General features: G+C 42.2%; 1 protein-coding gene across 5 annotated transcripts in view; it reads left to right on the top strand.

Annotated features, from left to right (window-relative positions):
• Positions 1 to 10,460, top strand: part of LOC109479987 (PR domain zinc finger protein 16-like) — a 60,070-nt gene extending 49,610 nt beyond the window's left edge. For all 5 annotated transcript variants that reach the window (XM_019782069.1, XM_019782070.1, XM_019782071.1 and 2 more), the window contains 2 exons: positions 4,413 to 4,515; positions 4,852 to 10,460. In XM_019782069.1, coding sequence (XP_019637628.1) covers positions 4,413 to 4,515; positions 4,852 to 7,832 — 3,084 coding nt within the window. In that variant the 3' untranslated portion in view covers positions 7,833 to 10,460. The remainder of the gene's footprint in view (positions 1 to 4,412; positions 4,516 to 4,851) is intronic.
• The last annotated feature ends 3,778 nt before the right edge of the window (positions 10,461 to 14,238 follow it).

The raw sequence follows: 14,238 nt of genomic DNA, 5'->3' as shown, positions 1-14,238 counted from the left end.
ACTAGAAATGTTCTGTCTCCATTATTGTTATGAAGCCTCAAGGCCAACTAAAGAGATCACCATTAACTTATTGTCTGCAGTGTAACTGTCATGTCTATTGAAAGTTTCGATCTGAGCTCCCTCACAATGGTCCTTGCCTGAAACCTTAGTGACCCGAATGTTTCACCTGACTGTCTGTTTAATTATCAGATGTTTCCTGTGGCTTTCTTCGCAGGCTCTTCAGTCGATAAATCAGACGCCTTGTGACAGGCAGAAGGCCCCCTGATACCACTTCTTTCAATTACAAGATATCTCATCCTTGTTGCGAGCGTCTGTGCAGTCAATACGCTGTTCTTAAGAGGGACACAGATGTGATGATACTCTTTACCTCATTGCAATCAATATCTCTGTCCTATCATGAAAAGCAAGGCTGCCCCTTGTGCCCTGCATTTCAATTAAAAGCCAGCCCCATCCTCCTTTCTGTTGTCAGCTGTCCGGTCAATACTGTCTCATCACCTCTTCGAGCGGCCAGCAGCTCGACTTGATATCATTTTTGCTCACCTCAATTCCTGAGAGGAGCCGGATAGTGCATTCCTTGCACGTTGATTAAAAGATATGTTGTCTGTGGTATTGTTGGGACAATATTGTCAATATTTCCCCATCTCCAGAGACAGGGAGAATCTGGACTCGTGGATGGTTTCGGATTCTCTCCATCTATTGTCAATATAAACCTGTCTCATGACAGCCTAGGGGCTGTTGATAGATGCCAGAGAACCTCATCCTTAGCGCTGAGTGTACAATGTAGTCAATAGGATCCTGCCATGGGAGACAACGGATGTGGCACCTTTGCTCGTCGAGGTCACGGCACGCCACAGCCCTGTAAGGAAGATGGAAGGGGCAGCATGAAGTCAGCACCCAAATGACCAATAACTTTCAAAATTAATTGAAACTATTTGTAGGCTAAACCTTGGGTACATCAAAGGTCTATATTATTGACTTTCCAGCAGATTTTGTGTGATCTTTCTGAATTCTAATCCCTGTTAATGGTGGCGTTATCTGGTAACAGTCCATTGCACCCGCATTTTTGACATTAGCACGTTTCCGCCACTGATTGGAAATACATCCTAACTGTCAGTGTCGTGGGTAATGTTTATTCAAGTCTTGGTCTGATACCCCTGGCAGTTATTCTTCTTCATTACAGCTCAAATGAGAGTGGTGGGGAGAGCAATTTTTATCACCCTCGTATGGTACCTAAATGGCACCTAGTACTCCGTAAGGTCCCTTCCTTTGACGTTGGGCCTTTTCTATGTCCACCATATTTTTCGAGGCTTCGACAAATCCGTAGAAGACTGATGGGAAGACTTTCGGGATGTTACATTTATGGGTGTGATTTTATGGCGGACCTTGCACTTTCAGTGTTAATGGTTGTGAATTGAGCATTAAATATGTTGACCTGAGAGCATGCCCCTGACCACAGCAGTTTTTACGACAGTAAAAGGTTCCTCTGAATCAATGCGAACACGAGAATGATGGCAGCTCCGCATCTAGTGGAAGCTCTAATATTCCTGCTGTTAATTAAACCATTTAAGTTTTCTCATCGTAACTTTAGTGTGCTCATTCTCTGCGCCTCGCAATGTTTCTGTTTTATGGGGCAGGGTATCTTGGCTTTGACATGTAGGGTCATGAACAAGGAAGATAAATGTATTAGGATGTTCCCTTTATGAACAATGAGCACGGGTTGATAAGTTTTACAGTCACGGGAGGAAATATGGTGAAAGAAAAGCAATAAAATAAAGCAGCATCCGTGGGTAGTAACGACTTAGGAAGTTGAACTGCCTTGAGAAGTAGAGAATCATGTTGTCAGGACTTCTCTTGCATATTTTTATTTACATAATACATGTGATTTGAAACAGAAACTTCTGTCTTTGTAAATAATTTTGATAATAATTTACAAAGATTTGTAAATAATTTTGATGACTCAGACATAAATTTTCAAATTTGAAATCTGCCTGATTTGTTCTAGAGAGCAGATCTCCCATCAAGCTGTGGTGGGAGCCAGGTGCTTTAAAAAACAGCACAAAGAAAATTGTATTAAAATTCTTCCATAATCTCTTGCCTTGATAGTGTACAGGAGGCAGAGACACTTACGTGATGCCATTTGTTCCTTGTTGTTCTGTCTAGTCCTTGGGCATTCTTTGTTAGACAGGCCTGCGCAGTGACCTTGTGGCCCTGATCCTCCTCCTGCTTTGTTGTGAGTCTTGGATTGGGTTTCACAGAAAGGAAGTGGTTCGACCTTAACCCCAGCGACACTTCATCATGTCATGACACCTTTTGATATGTGTCAGGAATCCTATCAAAAACTTTGTGTTTCTTGGGAAACAAATGCTGCCGACAGCGGTGTCCCGGACTACGCTGCACTTTGCCGCAAAATAACCGGAGAAAGGGTTTCATCCGAACAATGGCTCGCACTGATAGAAAGGGGCTGAAGAACAAAGCAAACACAAAGACTTCAGACAATAGACTTTCCCATTGTCGTGCACAGATACTGCAAAGTAGATCTTTACGTGAGAAAACAATACGCATTGTAGCACGGGGACCAGCCCATGCTTTCTTAGGATGATAACATTTCTGTGATGTTCTGCTTATACATAATATGTGGTGAGAAAGTGTGGATGCAAATGTTGGCTAGATGGTGGAATTGTTCAGATTCAATTTTGATGTAAACAAGGGATGGAACGAAGGAACACTGTGGGTTACGACGCTTGTGTTGTCAACCTATAGTTTAAAGGGCTTGTACTGCACGCTTTTGCATCTCAGCACAGGTAGGCAAAATTAAATGTCTCAATAGTGACAGGCATAAAAAGTAAACTTTGGCACTGTGCTTGTTCCATTTTTCTTTTTCCTTATTACAAAATAAGTCTTACTATTTTGCAAGATTATTCTTTGGCACCAGGTCCATCTTGATAGGGAAGCTGAAAGACATTATGCAGAATATGTTTGTTTTCCATTGTACTTTTGTATTGACTTGGAAGTAGGACCAGGTGTACTGTACAAGGAACACAAAATGATTCTATTGAGCTTGACTTAGAACTTTTGACACTAGGTCCATAGGGCTTGGGGCAGAAGACAGTGGCTGGTCAATATATGATTGGGTTAAGTCCCCAGGGTAGGTGCCCAGCCAGCTGCAGTCTCCTAGCTGTCATTCACGACATTAATCATCATGAAATATAAGAGAACTTATCAATGATACATAGGCTGCCAGAAAATGGGAAGTGTCCACCCAATGAAACTCTACCCAATAAAACTGACAAGTTGTGACAAAGCCAGGGAGTTGTGGTGTCAGGATGGGCGCTTTGGTGGTAACACACTCCAGTTGGAAAAACAAAGGCCATGACCAAGGGTCACAGTCATAATTGCAAGCATTGAACACCTTGAAGCCATCACGAATAGATACAATGTAGTGTAAGGAAAGGTTCCTTCCACACTGACTGATAACAGATGCAGCAGGATGGATTTAGGCTTGGGGGAGGGGAAGTCTGGTATGGGTAAGCTGGGGGAGATGAGCCAACAGGCTGATTCCAAAGATATCCCAGTGTCAAAGCTGTCACACTTGGCCAAGGTGATGACTTCAGTATGGGAAAAAGACATATACTGCGTTTTCTTCCCATGAGAAACAAGGGTCTTGGGGTTTGTTCTGGCACAGCTAGTTTGTTGGGTGTGGTACAACTGCTATATTTAGTTCAATGTGAAATGTTATGTCATCTCTGCTCATTTTTAATGGGGTTGGTTGATCATTGAGTCATTGTTAAGTAACAATGTGGTAATGATGATTGGCTTAATCCTTGTTGTAGGGTTGTTAAATGTATGTATAACAGACAAAACTATTTAGTAGCATTTACTGCAGTATATGTGGCAAGTCCCAAAATGTGTAAACATTTGTTAGGTGATTCTTACAGAACACTGAGACTGTATAGAAAGCTGTATCAATGAAATAGACATTATACTATGGTGTCTAGCTTTGTTCCAGTTATCAGCTTCAAATGATCGATGAACGCTGTGGGAAAATGTGTTGGCTAGTACTAGTATTTTGGAGAAAGGGCATATTTTTATTACATTACATCTTAAATGTTTTATTTGCATTTTTGGATTTGAACAAAATTTTCTCAAAAGCAAAAATAAAGAAAAATAGCATTATGAAACACAATGGAGTCTGGGTCAGACAAACTTGATGATTTCCAATTCAATAAAGATGCCTCGACCTGTTCTAGGAAATAGGTGGTCATGTCTGGTCCTGATATAACCAAACTGTCCCATTTACCTTCAATCATGTCTGGTTGTTGATAGGTTCGTTGTCATGAATAACCAATCCATCTTATGAAAACAGGTATACACTGACCCAGCCTAAACCTAGCATTCTCATTTTTACCTTCCAGATGTACTACAAGGTGGTGAAGGATGTGGAGATGGGAGAAGAGCTGATGGTTTACATGAAGGATGCCATGTATCCTGATGGAACCATGCCGCCAAACTTTGAAGGTAAGTGTAAAGACTTAGAAAATAATTTCTGCACAGCCATATATACATATATATATATATATAAGAATATATCTTGATTAGTAGGGAGGGATCAAAAATGGAAATGCTGCAAATAAGTACAGTGATTTAGTTTAGTTATTAAGTAAAGTCTTATAATGTTTGTTAGCTGCTGTGAAACAACATTATCAAATGTAATGTTATTTCAGCTCTAGCTCTAGCCACAAGTGATATTTCTGAACAAGGGACAAGCATTGCCTGTAAAAAGACAGAAATATGTACTGGAGCCATTTTTTCTTTGTTCTGAAATCTAAATTGCTTTCTTTCTTTCATCTCCAGAAGAGAAGCGATTCCGCTGTGGTGAGTGTGATGACCTGTTCAAGTCGAAGGTAGCCCTACGCCGACACCAGAAGTACGCCTGTAACAACAGTCTGGCCATCTTCAACAGCATCAATGAAGATTTCAAGAGTAGGCAGACAGAAGAGCTGACATCCCAACTCTTCGAGTGCACAGATTGTGACCGCATCTTCCCCAACATGCCTAGCCTGGAGCGACATGTGATGACGGGCCATGGCAGCGAGAGCCGTGAGTTCAAGTGTGACCAGTGTCCAAAGTCCTTCAACTGGAAGTCAAACCTGATTCGTCACCAAATGTCCCACGACGAGCAGAAGCGATTTCCCTGTGAAAACTGTGACAAGGTTTTCACAGACCCGAGCAATCTACAGCGACATATCCGCTCCCAGCACGTCGGGGCTCGCAGCCACGCCTGTCCAGAGTGTGGGAAGACCTTCGCAACATCAAGCGGGCTGAAGCAGCATCAGCACATCCACAGCAGCATCAAACCATTCACCTGTGAGGTCTGCCTCAAGTCCTACACACAGTTCTCCAACCTGTGTCGCCACAAGCGCATGCATGCCGACTGCCGCCAGCAGATCAAGTGTCGTGACTGCGGCCAGCTCTTCTCCACCATGGCCTCCCTGAACAAGCATCGCCGCTTCTGTGAAGGTAGGAACAACTTTGGCATCAGCATGCCTGCCATGTATCGGGCAGCTTCCCAGTCACAGAGTGGAACCCCCCTCCCTCCGTCCAGCCGCATGCCGCTGAGGAACATGCCTCCTGCCAGCCTGATGGACTACTTTGGGACGGGAGGCCTCCACCCGCCGACCACTGTCCCCCAGCCTGCCAGCCTGTCCTCTGTGCAGTCCGTCCCACTGAGTCAAACTGCAGCTGCCTCCTTACTGTCCAGCCGCATGCAGCCGCCCGCCGTATCATACCCCAGCAACACGGCCCTGCGATCCCACCATCCGTCCTCCGCATCAACCGTATCAGCCAGGTCAACCTTCTTCCCACCAACCTCCACGTTCTCCCGCCCGCCGTTCCTGAATGCTGTTGGCATGGTACCACAGAAAGCCCTTCTCAGCTCTCCCATGGCCCACCTGCTGGCTCAGCCTGCCTCTACAGGGTCCACCAAAGATTCCTCCACAGACCAGGAAGAAGATGACAGCAGAGCCAAATCAGGTGCCAACACCAAAGAGAGAGCCACTGACCTGTCGGAAGGCAGCGATGTCTCCGATGTAAGCACCCCAACAGGAAGTGACCTGGAGACCTCCGGAGGAAGTGAGCTGGACTCAGAAAGTGAAGGTGATGGGACAGACAAAAAGTCTTCCTCACACAAAGAATCAAGGGTTGCAAAACATCAGAAGAACGACCCCACTGTCAAGGAGGAACCAGAAGATGAATCTGCTTTCCTGAAGCCAAACGACCAGTCTGCAGCCATTCCAACCTCTGGTGCTGACACCATCAAGGCCATAGCCTCAATTGCCGATAAGTACTTTGGTAATGATGGGGAGGAAATGAGGAGCATGAGAGCACAGCATCATGAGGGGAAGCCACCCGGACCATACCCGACTGCTGCCGAGACTGAGAAGCCATTTGACCTGTCTGTGAAGAAGTCAGAGAGGATGGCAGCACAAACCACTAGTGGGGAAGACCAACCTCTCGATCTGAGCACTCACCCTCGGAAGGGTGATCCGGACCACGCTAGAAACGTGGCCGAGTCCAGGAAAACTCACACCTTTGGGAGCCTCATGGCTACCACCTACACCTCTTCCCCACGTGGTAACCCCCGTCTTACCTATGCACGTCCAAGCCCCCTGGCTATGGACCCAATCTATCGTGTGGAGAAGCGAAAGTTTACAGACAGGATCTACAGTGGAATCCAGGAGAAGTACATGCGTCATGCTAACTACCCATTCAATGCCAGCGAGCACTTGATGCAGAATGGAACAGCCTACGAAATGAGCAATAGAGGTGGAGGAATGATGCCTGTTGGGGAGTTCCCACCAATGGCGTCGCAGCTGGCTGATCCGGTGGTGCGAGGCAAGGGGAAGGACAGGTACACCTGTCGATACTGTGGCAAGCTGTTCCCACGTTCGGCTAACCTGACGCGCCACCTGCGCACCCACACGGGCGAGCAGCCGTACCGCTGCAAGTACTGCGACCGCTCCTTCAGCATATCATCCAACCTCCAACGCCACGTGCGTAACATCCACAACAAGGAGAAGCCGTTCAAGTGTCCCCAGTGCGAGCGCTGCTTCGGCCAACAGACCAACCTCGACCGCCATCTCCGCAAGCACGAGCAAGAGGACCAAGATGCCGCATCCGGCAAGTCCCCAACCTCGGCAGAAGATCTGGTCGAGCTTGCTGACAAGGACGAATCTTACTTTGAACAGATCCAGAACTTTATCGAATCTCCAACCATCACACCCAGGAAGGAGAACACTGAGGGCAACGGGAGCTTGGAGAAAAAGTTCAGTCCCAGCAATGGCCATATTGGAGAACAAATGGCTGCTGGGTCTCCTCCAGCACTGATAAATGGAAACAAGCAAAGCTCTCCAGACAACACCCCCGGTGAGGAAGATGACGTGATGGCTGACAAGGAAGCGGAGACTCATAAGGTGAACGGGCGCCCCAAACATGCAGAGGAGGGCGACAAGAAACCGGCTGGCATCAATGGTCAGCACGGGCTGGGAAAACTGCTCAATGGCGACCCGCTGGATTACAAACCCATCTCCGAAACGACGATGGACGACATCAGCGTGGACGTGGTAGACTACTACGGTGGAGTTATGGGAGAAGCTGAGTCAGACGGGGGGGAAAGGTCAAACAGGCAACGTCGGTCCAAAACACAGGCCTACTCCATGATGCTGTCACTGTCAGATGAAGAAGAGATGGCCATGGACGACAAACATCGTGGGCCACGGCTTCGGAGCATGCGAAGGTCACTTAGAGTCGGCGGTCAAGATGGGGAACATGCATAGAAACAAGAGAAAAGGAGAAGTTAGGACTATCAGGTTTCTTGACGAGACATCTTGTGTCAAACCAACATGGCAAAAAATGCTGATTGTCCCTAGATCTGTTCTCAACATTTTGTTTAATGCCCAGTGTCAGTTGTTCTGCTAATCTACACTTTCAAGGAAGTGTAGCTGCTGTGCCATATTCAACATTCAAGCACATACACAAAATTGACCAAGATCAGTTAATTATTTTTTATCTGTTTGGGCACACTTGTCTTGGATCTGCTTACACTTAAGGTGTAAATTGCTCTGTTTCTTGAGTGTAGATATTGGAAGGAATAAGCACCCCCTTTTTCTCCTACTAGAACTTAAAGTTTGTTTTTGCATAGCTCCTTTAAAATTCAACCCATTTCCTTCATTGAAAAGGAAAAGCTTTGTGGTTTTATAAAAATCTGTCTCCATGATTTCTCAGACAGTGCTCCCACTGTTTTTTAAGCAAGTGTTTTTTTTTTGCCTTTGTTGATCTAACACAACTGGCAGTTGAAAGACTGTCTTTTTATGTAATTGGTGAAAAGATGGGAACTTGTGTGTCTGTATGGCACAGGGGAACCTATGGGCACTGGTGCTACTCCTGCCAATCCAAATGAGTGGAAATCTCAAGCTTTAAAGTGAATCTGTACATATATGGGAACAAATTCAGATCTTCAATCAGATGTTGTGAGACCTTTTTTGTTTTGTTTTTGAAAATCCAATGTAAATAGAGAATGAGGTCAATGACTGTGTCTGTGTGCCATGAAATGAATAGTAAATAGTGTTAGAGATGTCCATATATCAGAATGTATACATATGTAGAAAGGAAATGAGTGTAGCGGATGTGAGAAAAACATGTAGAAAACAATGTTGCATTGAATTAGTGGAACTTCAGTGAACCTAAGTGATTGTTCATCTCAAGTGAAATACCTTTGATGCTAGAGTAATAGACGTAAGTATTTCAAGTTGTTTTATAATTGATTCTTTAAAGTAAAATATTATAGGGTTTCTTGTTGTAGCTTGAAGTGCCAAGTAGTGAATGTAGACATTACAGTAACATACTGTAGTAACTGCCAACTCTGTAATACTGGCTGTGAAAACTGCCAGGGAACTTTTTACTCCATCCATTGTGCCAAGCATTGCAAGTTGTGTGAATTGTACAGTAAATGATCAGAAGTAGTGGTAATTAATTAATAGTGGTAATTTTACCAAGTGTGAATGGGTAATATGAACTTCCTTATTTGGCCTCAAAGGCCCCCCACAAAATCTTTCTTCAGTGATTTTAGTGCCAAATGATACATTCATGTTATGTATTGTTCAGTACAGTTCCCCTTCAGTTTAAGGGAACACATTAGTGCTATAGTTTGTCTGAAAGGTAAGGCCAAATTACGTTCCGGCTAACACAGATAGGAGATTCACAGATGTCAGTGAAAAAGTCATCAAGCTTCCTTGTTACATAGACACATAACTCTGGTGATGAACTGAACCTGGTCTGACCCTGAGGGTCTGAGGACTCAAGAACACAGATACTGTCATACTCCATACTACAACATTCCATATTATCAATCTCTGTATTGTTGACCAATCATGAGCACAACAAGTGTTTTCTATATTCCTCCATGTATTTGACAGGGCATTTGTTTTGTCACTTGTGTTTGAAAGCTCTGGTTTTGTGTCAACATAAAATAGATGCAGGGATTTTATGAAAGTAGTATTTTGGCAACTATGTCAAATGCTGAATTCTTCTAAAGCTTCACAACTTCCAAATTGATGATTATATAGATGTTTGTATAAACTGTGCCATACACGACCTGGACTGACTAGAAGAGCCACCCTGCAGTTTATGATAAAACTGCAAGTGAGCATTGCAAAGTGAGCATTTCCCCCATTATAGCTTTCAATGGTTAAACTCAATACTTGTATCATGCATCTTATGTGTGACAACATCAGATATAGGAGTTTCAGAATATCATAAAATATTACAATTGGTGGATTTCTGTGAAATAACTAGCTTTGTGATTTGATCACTATTTTAATAATTGTAAGACCTGAATTGACAACTTGGAGAAAGTATTATTCAATAGCTAATTAATTATGAGGGAACAAATTTATCCGATGTAAGAGGACCACGTGATTCCAAAGATTTTCTACTGATTTGAATATTCATCAGATCTCTGTTGTCGTTTGTGTACAGTATTTTGAGTGGAATGCTTTTTGATTTTTTCCTTAGTGTATTGTTCTGCAGCTGTTTGATTGTATTCCGCTAGTCTCTGGCTAGTGCGTATTGTTGCGTTCAGTGCTGGCACACCGCTATTTATTCAAATGTTTTTTGCAAGTTTGTTGTGCATTTAGAAGGTAGAGACTTTGGTTCTTTCGTTACCGATAAAGTGTTGAATAGAAGATACAGTGAACATTTCAAAAATTGTGTAATTTTATCTTTCACTTGAATGGGAATAACGTGTTTTTTAGTCAGTGTTTATAGGTGGCATTTTTAGACTTGTGAACGAGTCACTACAGTCAATTCATAATGTTTCTTGCAATTGTTTTTGCTAAGCTTCACTGCTTGTATTCGCTGAGCGGAAAATGTTTGACTATTGTAATAAATTTGGCTTTGCCATGAGAGAATTGTGTCTCTGTCTCAGTCAACATTTAGTAATACACATGGCTTGTAGGCTATAGTACATTATGTACATAATCAAGTTGTCCAAAAAGACAGTTGAGTATACTACTTTCATGATTGTATGCCATATGTCATACATTTTCTACGTAACATCACTTCTTACATGCAAAATATAATGGCCCTTGGGTTCATGTAGAATTTTGAGCCATCTAGAGAGTAGGAAAACAATTATAGAAATTGTGGCTTTACAAATGTCTGTCATAAACCCTGGAAATTTCTTACTTTTTTTGCTGTTGGTCGTATGTCCGATTTACCTCCCAAACCTTGGAACGTTATAACAATTTAAAATTTTAATGGAAGGTAGACAAATGAAGACGATAAAAAGAAAAGCGTATTTGGCATTTGGAGAAGTTATTCACCTATCGGTAGTAAGAACTTAGTTATTATACACGGCAGTACTAGTAATGAAGTAACTCGCTCTTTAAATTTCTTCTGATTCCCTACCTTCTAAAGAAAGTAACCTTTTGTTTGCAGTCCTAAGTAGGTAGAAGATTCCCAAATACAGTTAGGAATTGATGAAGGCTGCGGTCAAGGAGGTGAAACCACGCGGTTGCCCCTATACACATCAGATATTTATCACTGTATAGGTGCTCACTTCGATTTCACTAAACATGAAGTTACAACCCTGTCTTTTGTAACGGTCTTTAAGCGACACCTAGCGAGAAAAGGGTTAGGTACAAAGGAATCGCTTGTATATACATGTACATACACTACTAGTATATACTAGCGAATTAGCGCTATAGTCTAATACTACGTAAATTCGATTTCTCGTTTCTCAATTCAATTCAATTCAATTTATTTATTTAACCAGTAATTACAACTCAGGCCAATTTGGCCTGCTTTTCAGGTAATCCTGGATACATATAAAAATACACACAACAAATATACATTACATAAACTATTACTAAATTACAACATCCTAAACATTAAGAGTGTCAAATCCTGCACCTAATGCTCTGTATAAAAGTCCTAAGAAGTCCTGCTCCTAATTATCTGTATTAAAAGTCCTGAGAAGTCCTGCTTCTAATGTTCTGTTTAAAAGTCCTGAGAAGTCCTGCTTCTAATGTTCTGTTTAAAAGTCCTGAGACTAAGGAGCTGTCGTTGCTGTAGCGGAAGAGTGTTCCACAGGTAAGGACCATAGTACTGCAGACTGCTCCGGTATGCCGTGACTCTTACTGGTGGACAGAAGAGTAGGTGAGGGTCGTAGTCCCTAAGACGCTTTAACTCTGAGCGAGTAGTCCGTACGCTTAATGTTGGAGGAGTCTCCCACTTGAACAGAGATGCCATGTACACCGGCGCACTACCACGAATTGCCTTCAATGATGAAAAGATAAGAGCATAATTGGTTCCCTGGTGTTTCTCGCCACTCCTTTATCTCTGGCTCCCTTTGCTTGAGGCTGAAGAATGCACATTCCTACATGATTGTCCCTTCTGTGATACCTTTTCATGAAACATCTGAAACCTGTATACACAATGGAACGTTACCTTCACATCAAAGACGTCGATGTTAGATCAGCCATATGTAAGCTTAGAGTTAGCGCACATGCATTAGAAATAGAAAAGGGTAGATACAAACAATTGCCTGTTAACGACAGAATATGTAAATATTGTACAGGAAACGCAGTGGAGGATGAAATGCACTTTATTTGTCATTGCTCTCATTATAGCACCGAAAGAGATCAGTTATTTGAAATGGCCACCAAAATGTTCCCCAGCTTTATTCACCTTCCCAGCCTACAAAAAACTGCATTTCTATTAACACCTCCCAATTCATATATCTCGCAAAACGTCGGCCGTTTCATACTCCACTGCACACGGAAAAGAAATCAAACCCAACAATAACCACAAATGTATATATAAAGTAGCATTAGCATCACTTATTATCATTCTACTGTTTACTATTAGTATCATGTTCTTGCAATTAGCCCTCGGGCATGAATTTGCAATAAACTTTCTTTCTATAATTATACGTAAATTCGACTTCTCCTCGTTTCTCTATGATGGTGAAAAGATAAGAGCATAATTGGTTCTCTGGTGTTTCTCACCACTCCTTTGTCTCTGGCTCCATTTGCTTGAGGCTGAAGAATGCACATTCCTACATGATTGTCCCTTCTGAGATGCCTTTTCAGGAGTTGCTGGTGTGGGGTAACGAATTTTCCAGTAAGTGGACATTTAGGTCAACTTGCAGATGCCTTATGTTACATTTTTTTTGCACAAAAATTGCAATATTTTAATTTAAAATATCTTAATGGGATCGATTGTAATTTACATTGATTTTTCCACATATTTGTGCAGTTTACTCACATTTCTGACATTTATGGCTGGCATTAAACAGCACATGAGGCGCACTCATCAATAATTGGCCCCGCAAGATATTTTTCTTGCCGTTTAATGCTTTGTGCCTTGGAATAAAGAATTGGATCCACACATTTCGTTTGATGACAGTAAACTATGCCACTGATAACAGCGTCTTTTGTTCAGCAAGAATTGTCGCCTGAGGTGTGCATGTCAGGTGAGAGTCGCAACCGGGATTCGAAATCCCAAGCTTGCATGGTCCAGAGGCAGAGTCTATAACCATTGGACTATGCATGCATGCCGCAGCTATTCTAGGGCTTCTGATGGTTTCACAATAAAATGTCAACTTTTGCCCTATGTCATTTTTTTCACAAAAAAAAAGTTTAAATCGCCTATAAGTTTGACAGAAGTCTACATCAACGATCATGATGCGATCAGCGTGCAATGATGAAAAGAATCCCATATTTCATTTGGTTTGATAGATTATTGGGACCAAATAACATAAACATATTCAACAAGAAGCGTACAAATCCCCCAGGTTTATTTTTCCACGCAACTGACTAATTTGCATCATCCCTGTCCTGACTTCTCCAACTTGTTTTCATACAATGATAATTTTATCCGTGAGTGGGTAATTTTTTTTTTAGGGGGGGGGGCATATGGAGGATGCAATTTCTCCTGCAATTTTGATGCTGATTCATTGGTTTACATAGTAATAAAGAAAGGCATGTCCAAAAAAGGATTATGTTTTTACGAAGCAATGCGTCATTTAGAAGCAATGCGTCATTGAGAAGCAATGCGTTATTGAACAACCTTTACAATGTGAAATAGAAAATATCTTTGAACACAAAATTGGTTTATTTGATCAAAATGACAAGAGGAGGACCTGACTATCTACCTATCATCAAGCTCACTTAAGTACAGCATCAATATTTACAGGCCAACTTCTAGCGTGGTAATTGCCTCAGCTATATTGAATCTAAATGAAATACACAGAAACAAAATAATTTTTTTGACATGTTACTTTTAATACACCAAGAGTTGAAGTACATTTTCGTCAGACGAGAACATCGTCATGTCACAGCAGTTGGTTAACTGGGGAAAGCGATATCTGCGGAGTAACTTCCATAACGTTATATGACCGGCAAACTAAAATGCAGCTGGGAATAAGACACTCGTGTAGGCCATACAGCTAGCTGTTTGAAATGTTTATCGTTAATTAGTTATATACTGTCTCTATAACCCTTTACCAGTCAAACAACTTAAAAAAAAACACCCGAAAAAATGCCAATGCCAATACCATTGGCCCTACAACTACGGGGCAAGACTATGATTTTTCAGATATTTTGTTATTAGATGTCTGGTCATAACATCTTCCTTTCATTCTTCAATTTTTGCCCTGAATCCTCTTCTCCTAAGCTTGCC

This window comes from Branchiostoma belcheri, unplaced genomic scaffold (assembly GCF_001625305.1).
Source record: "Branchiostoma belcheri isolate BF01 breed outbred unplaced genomic scaffold, Haploidv18h27 scaffold5, whole genome shotgun sequence".
In the NCBI taxonomy this organism is placed as follows: domain Eukaryota; kingdom Metazoa; phylum Chordata; class Leptocardii; order Amphioxiformes; family Branchiostomatidae; genus Branchiostoma; species Branchiostoma belcheri.
Note: the sequence above shows the minus strand (reverse complement) of the source record. Positions and strands in the feature narration are given on the sequence as shown.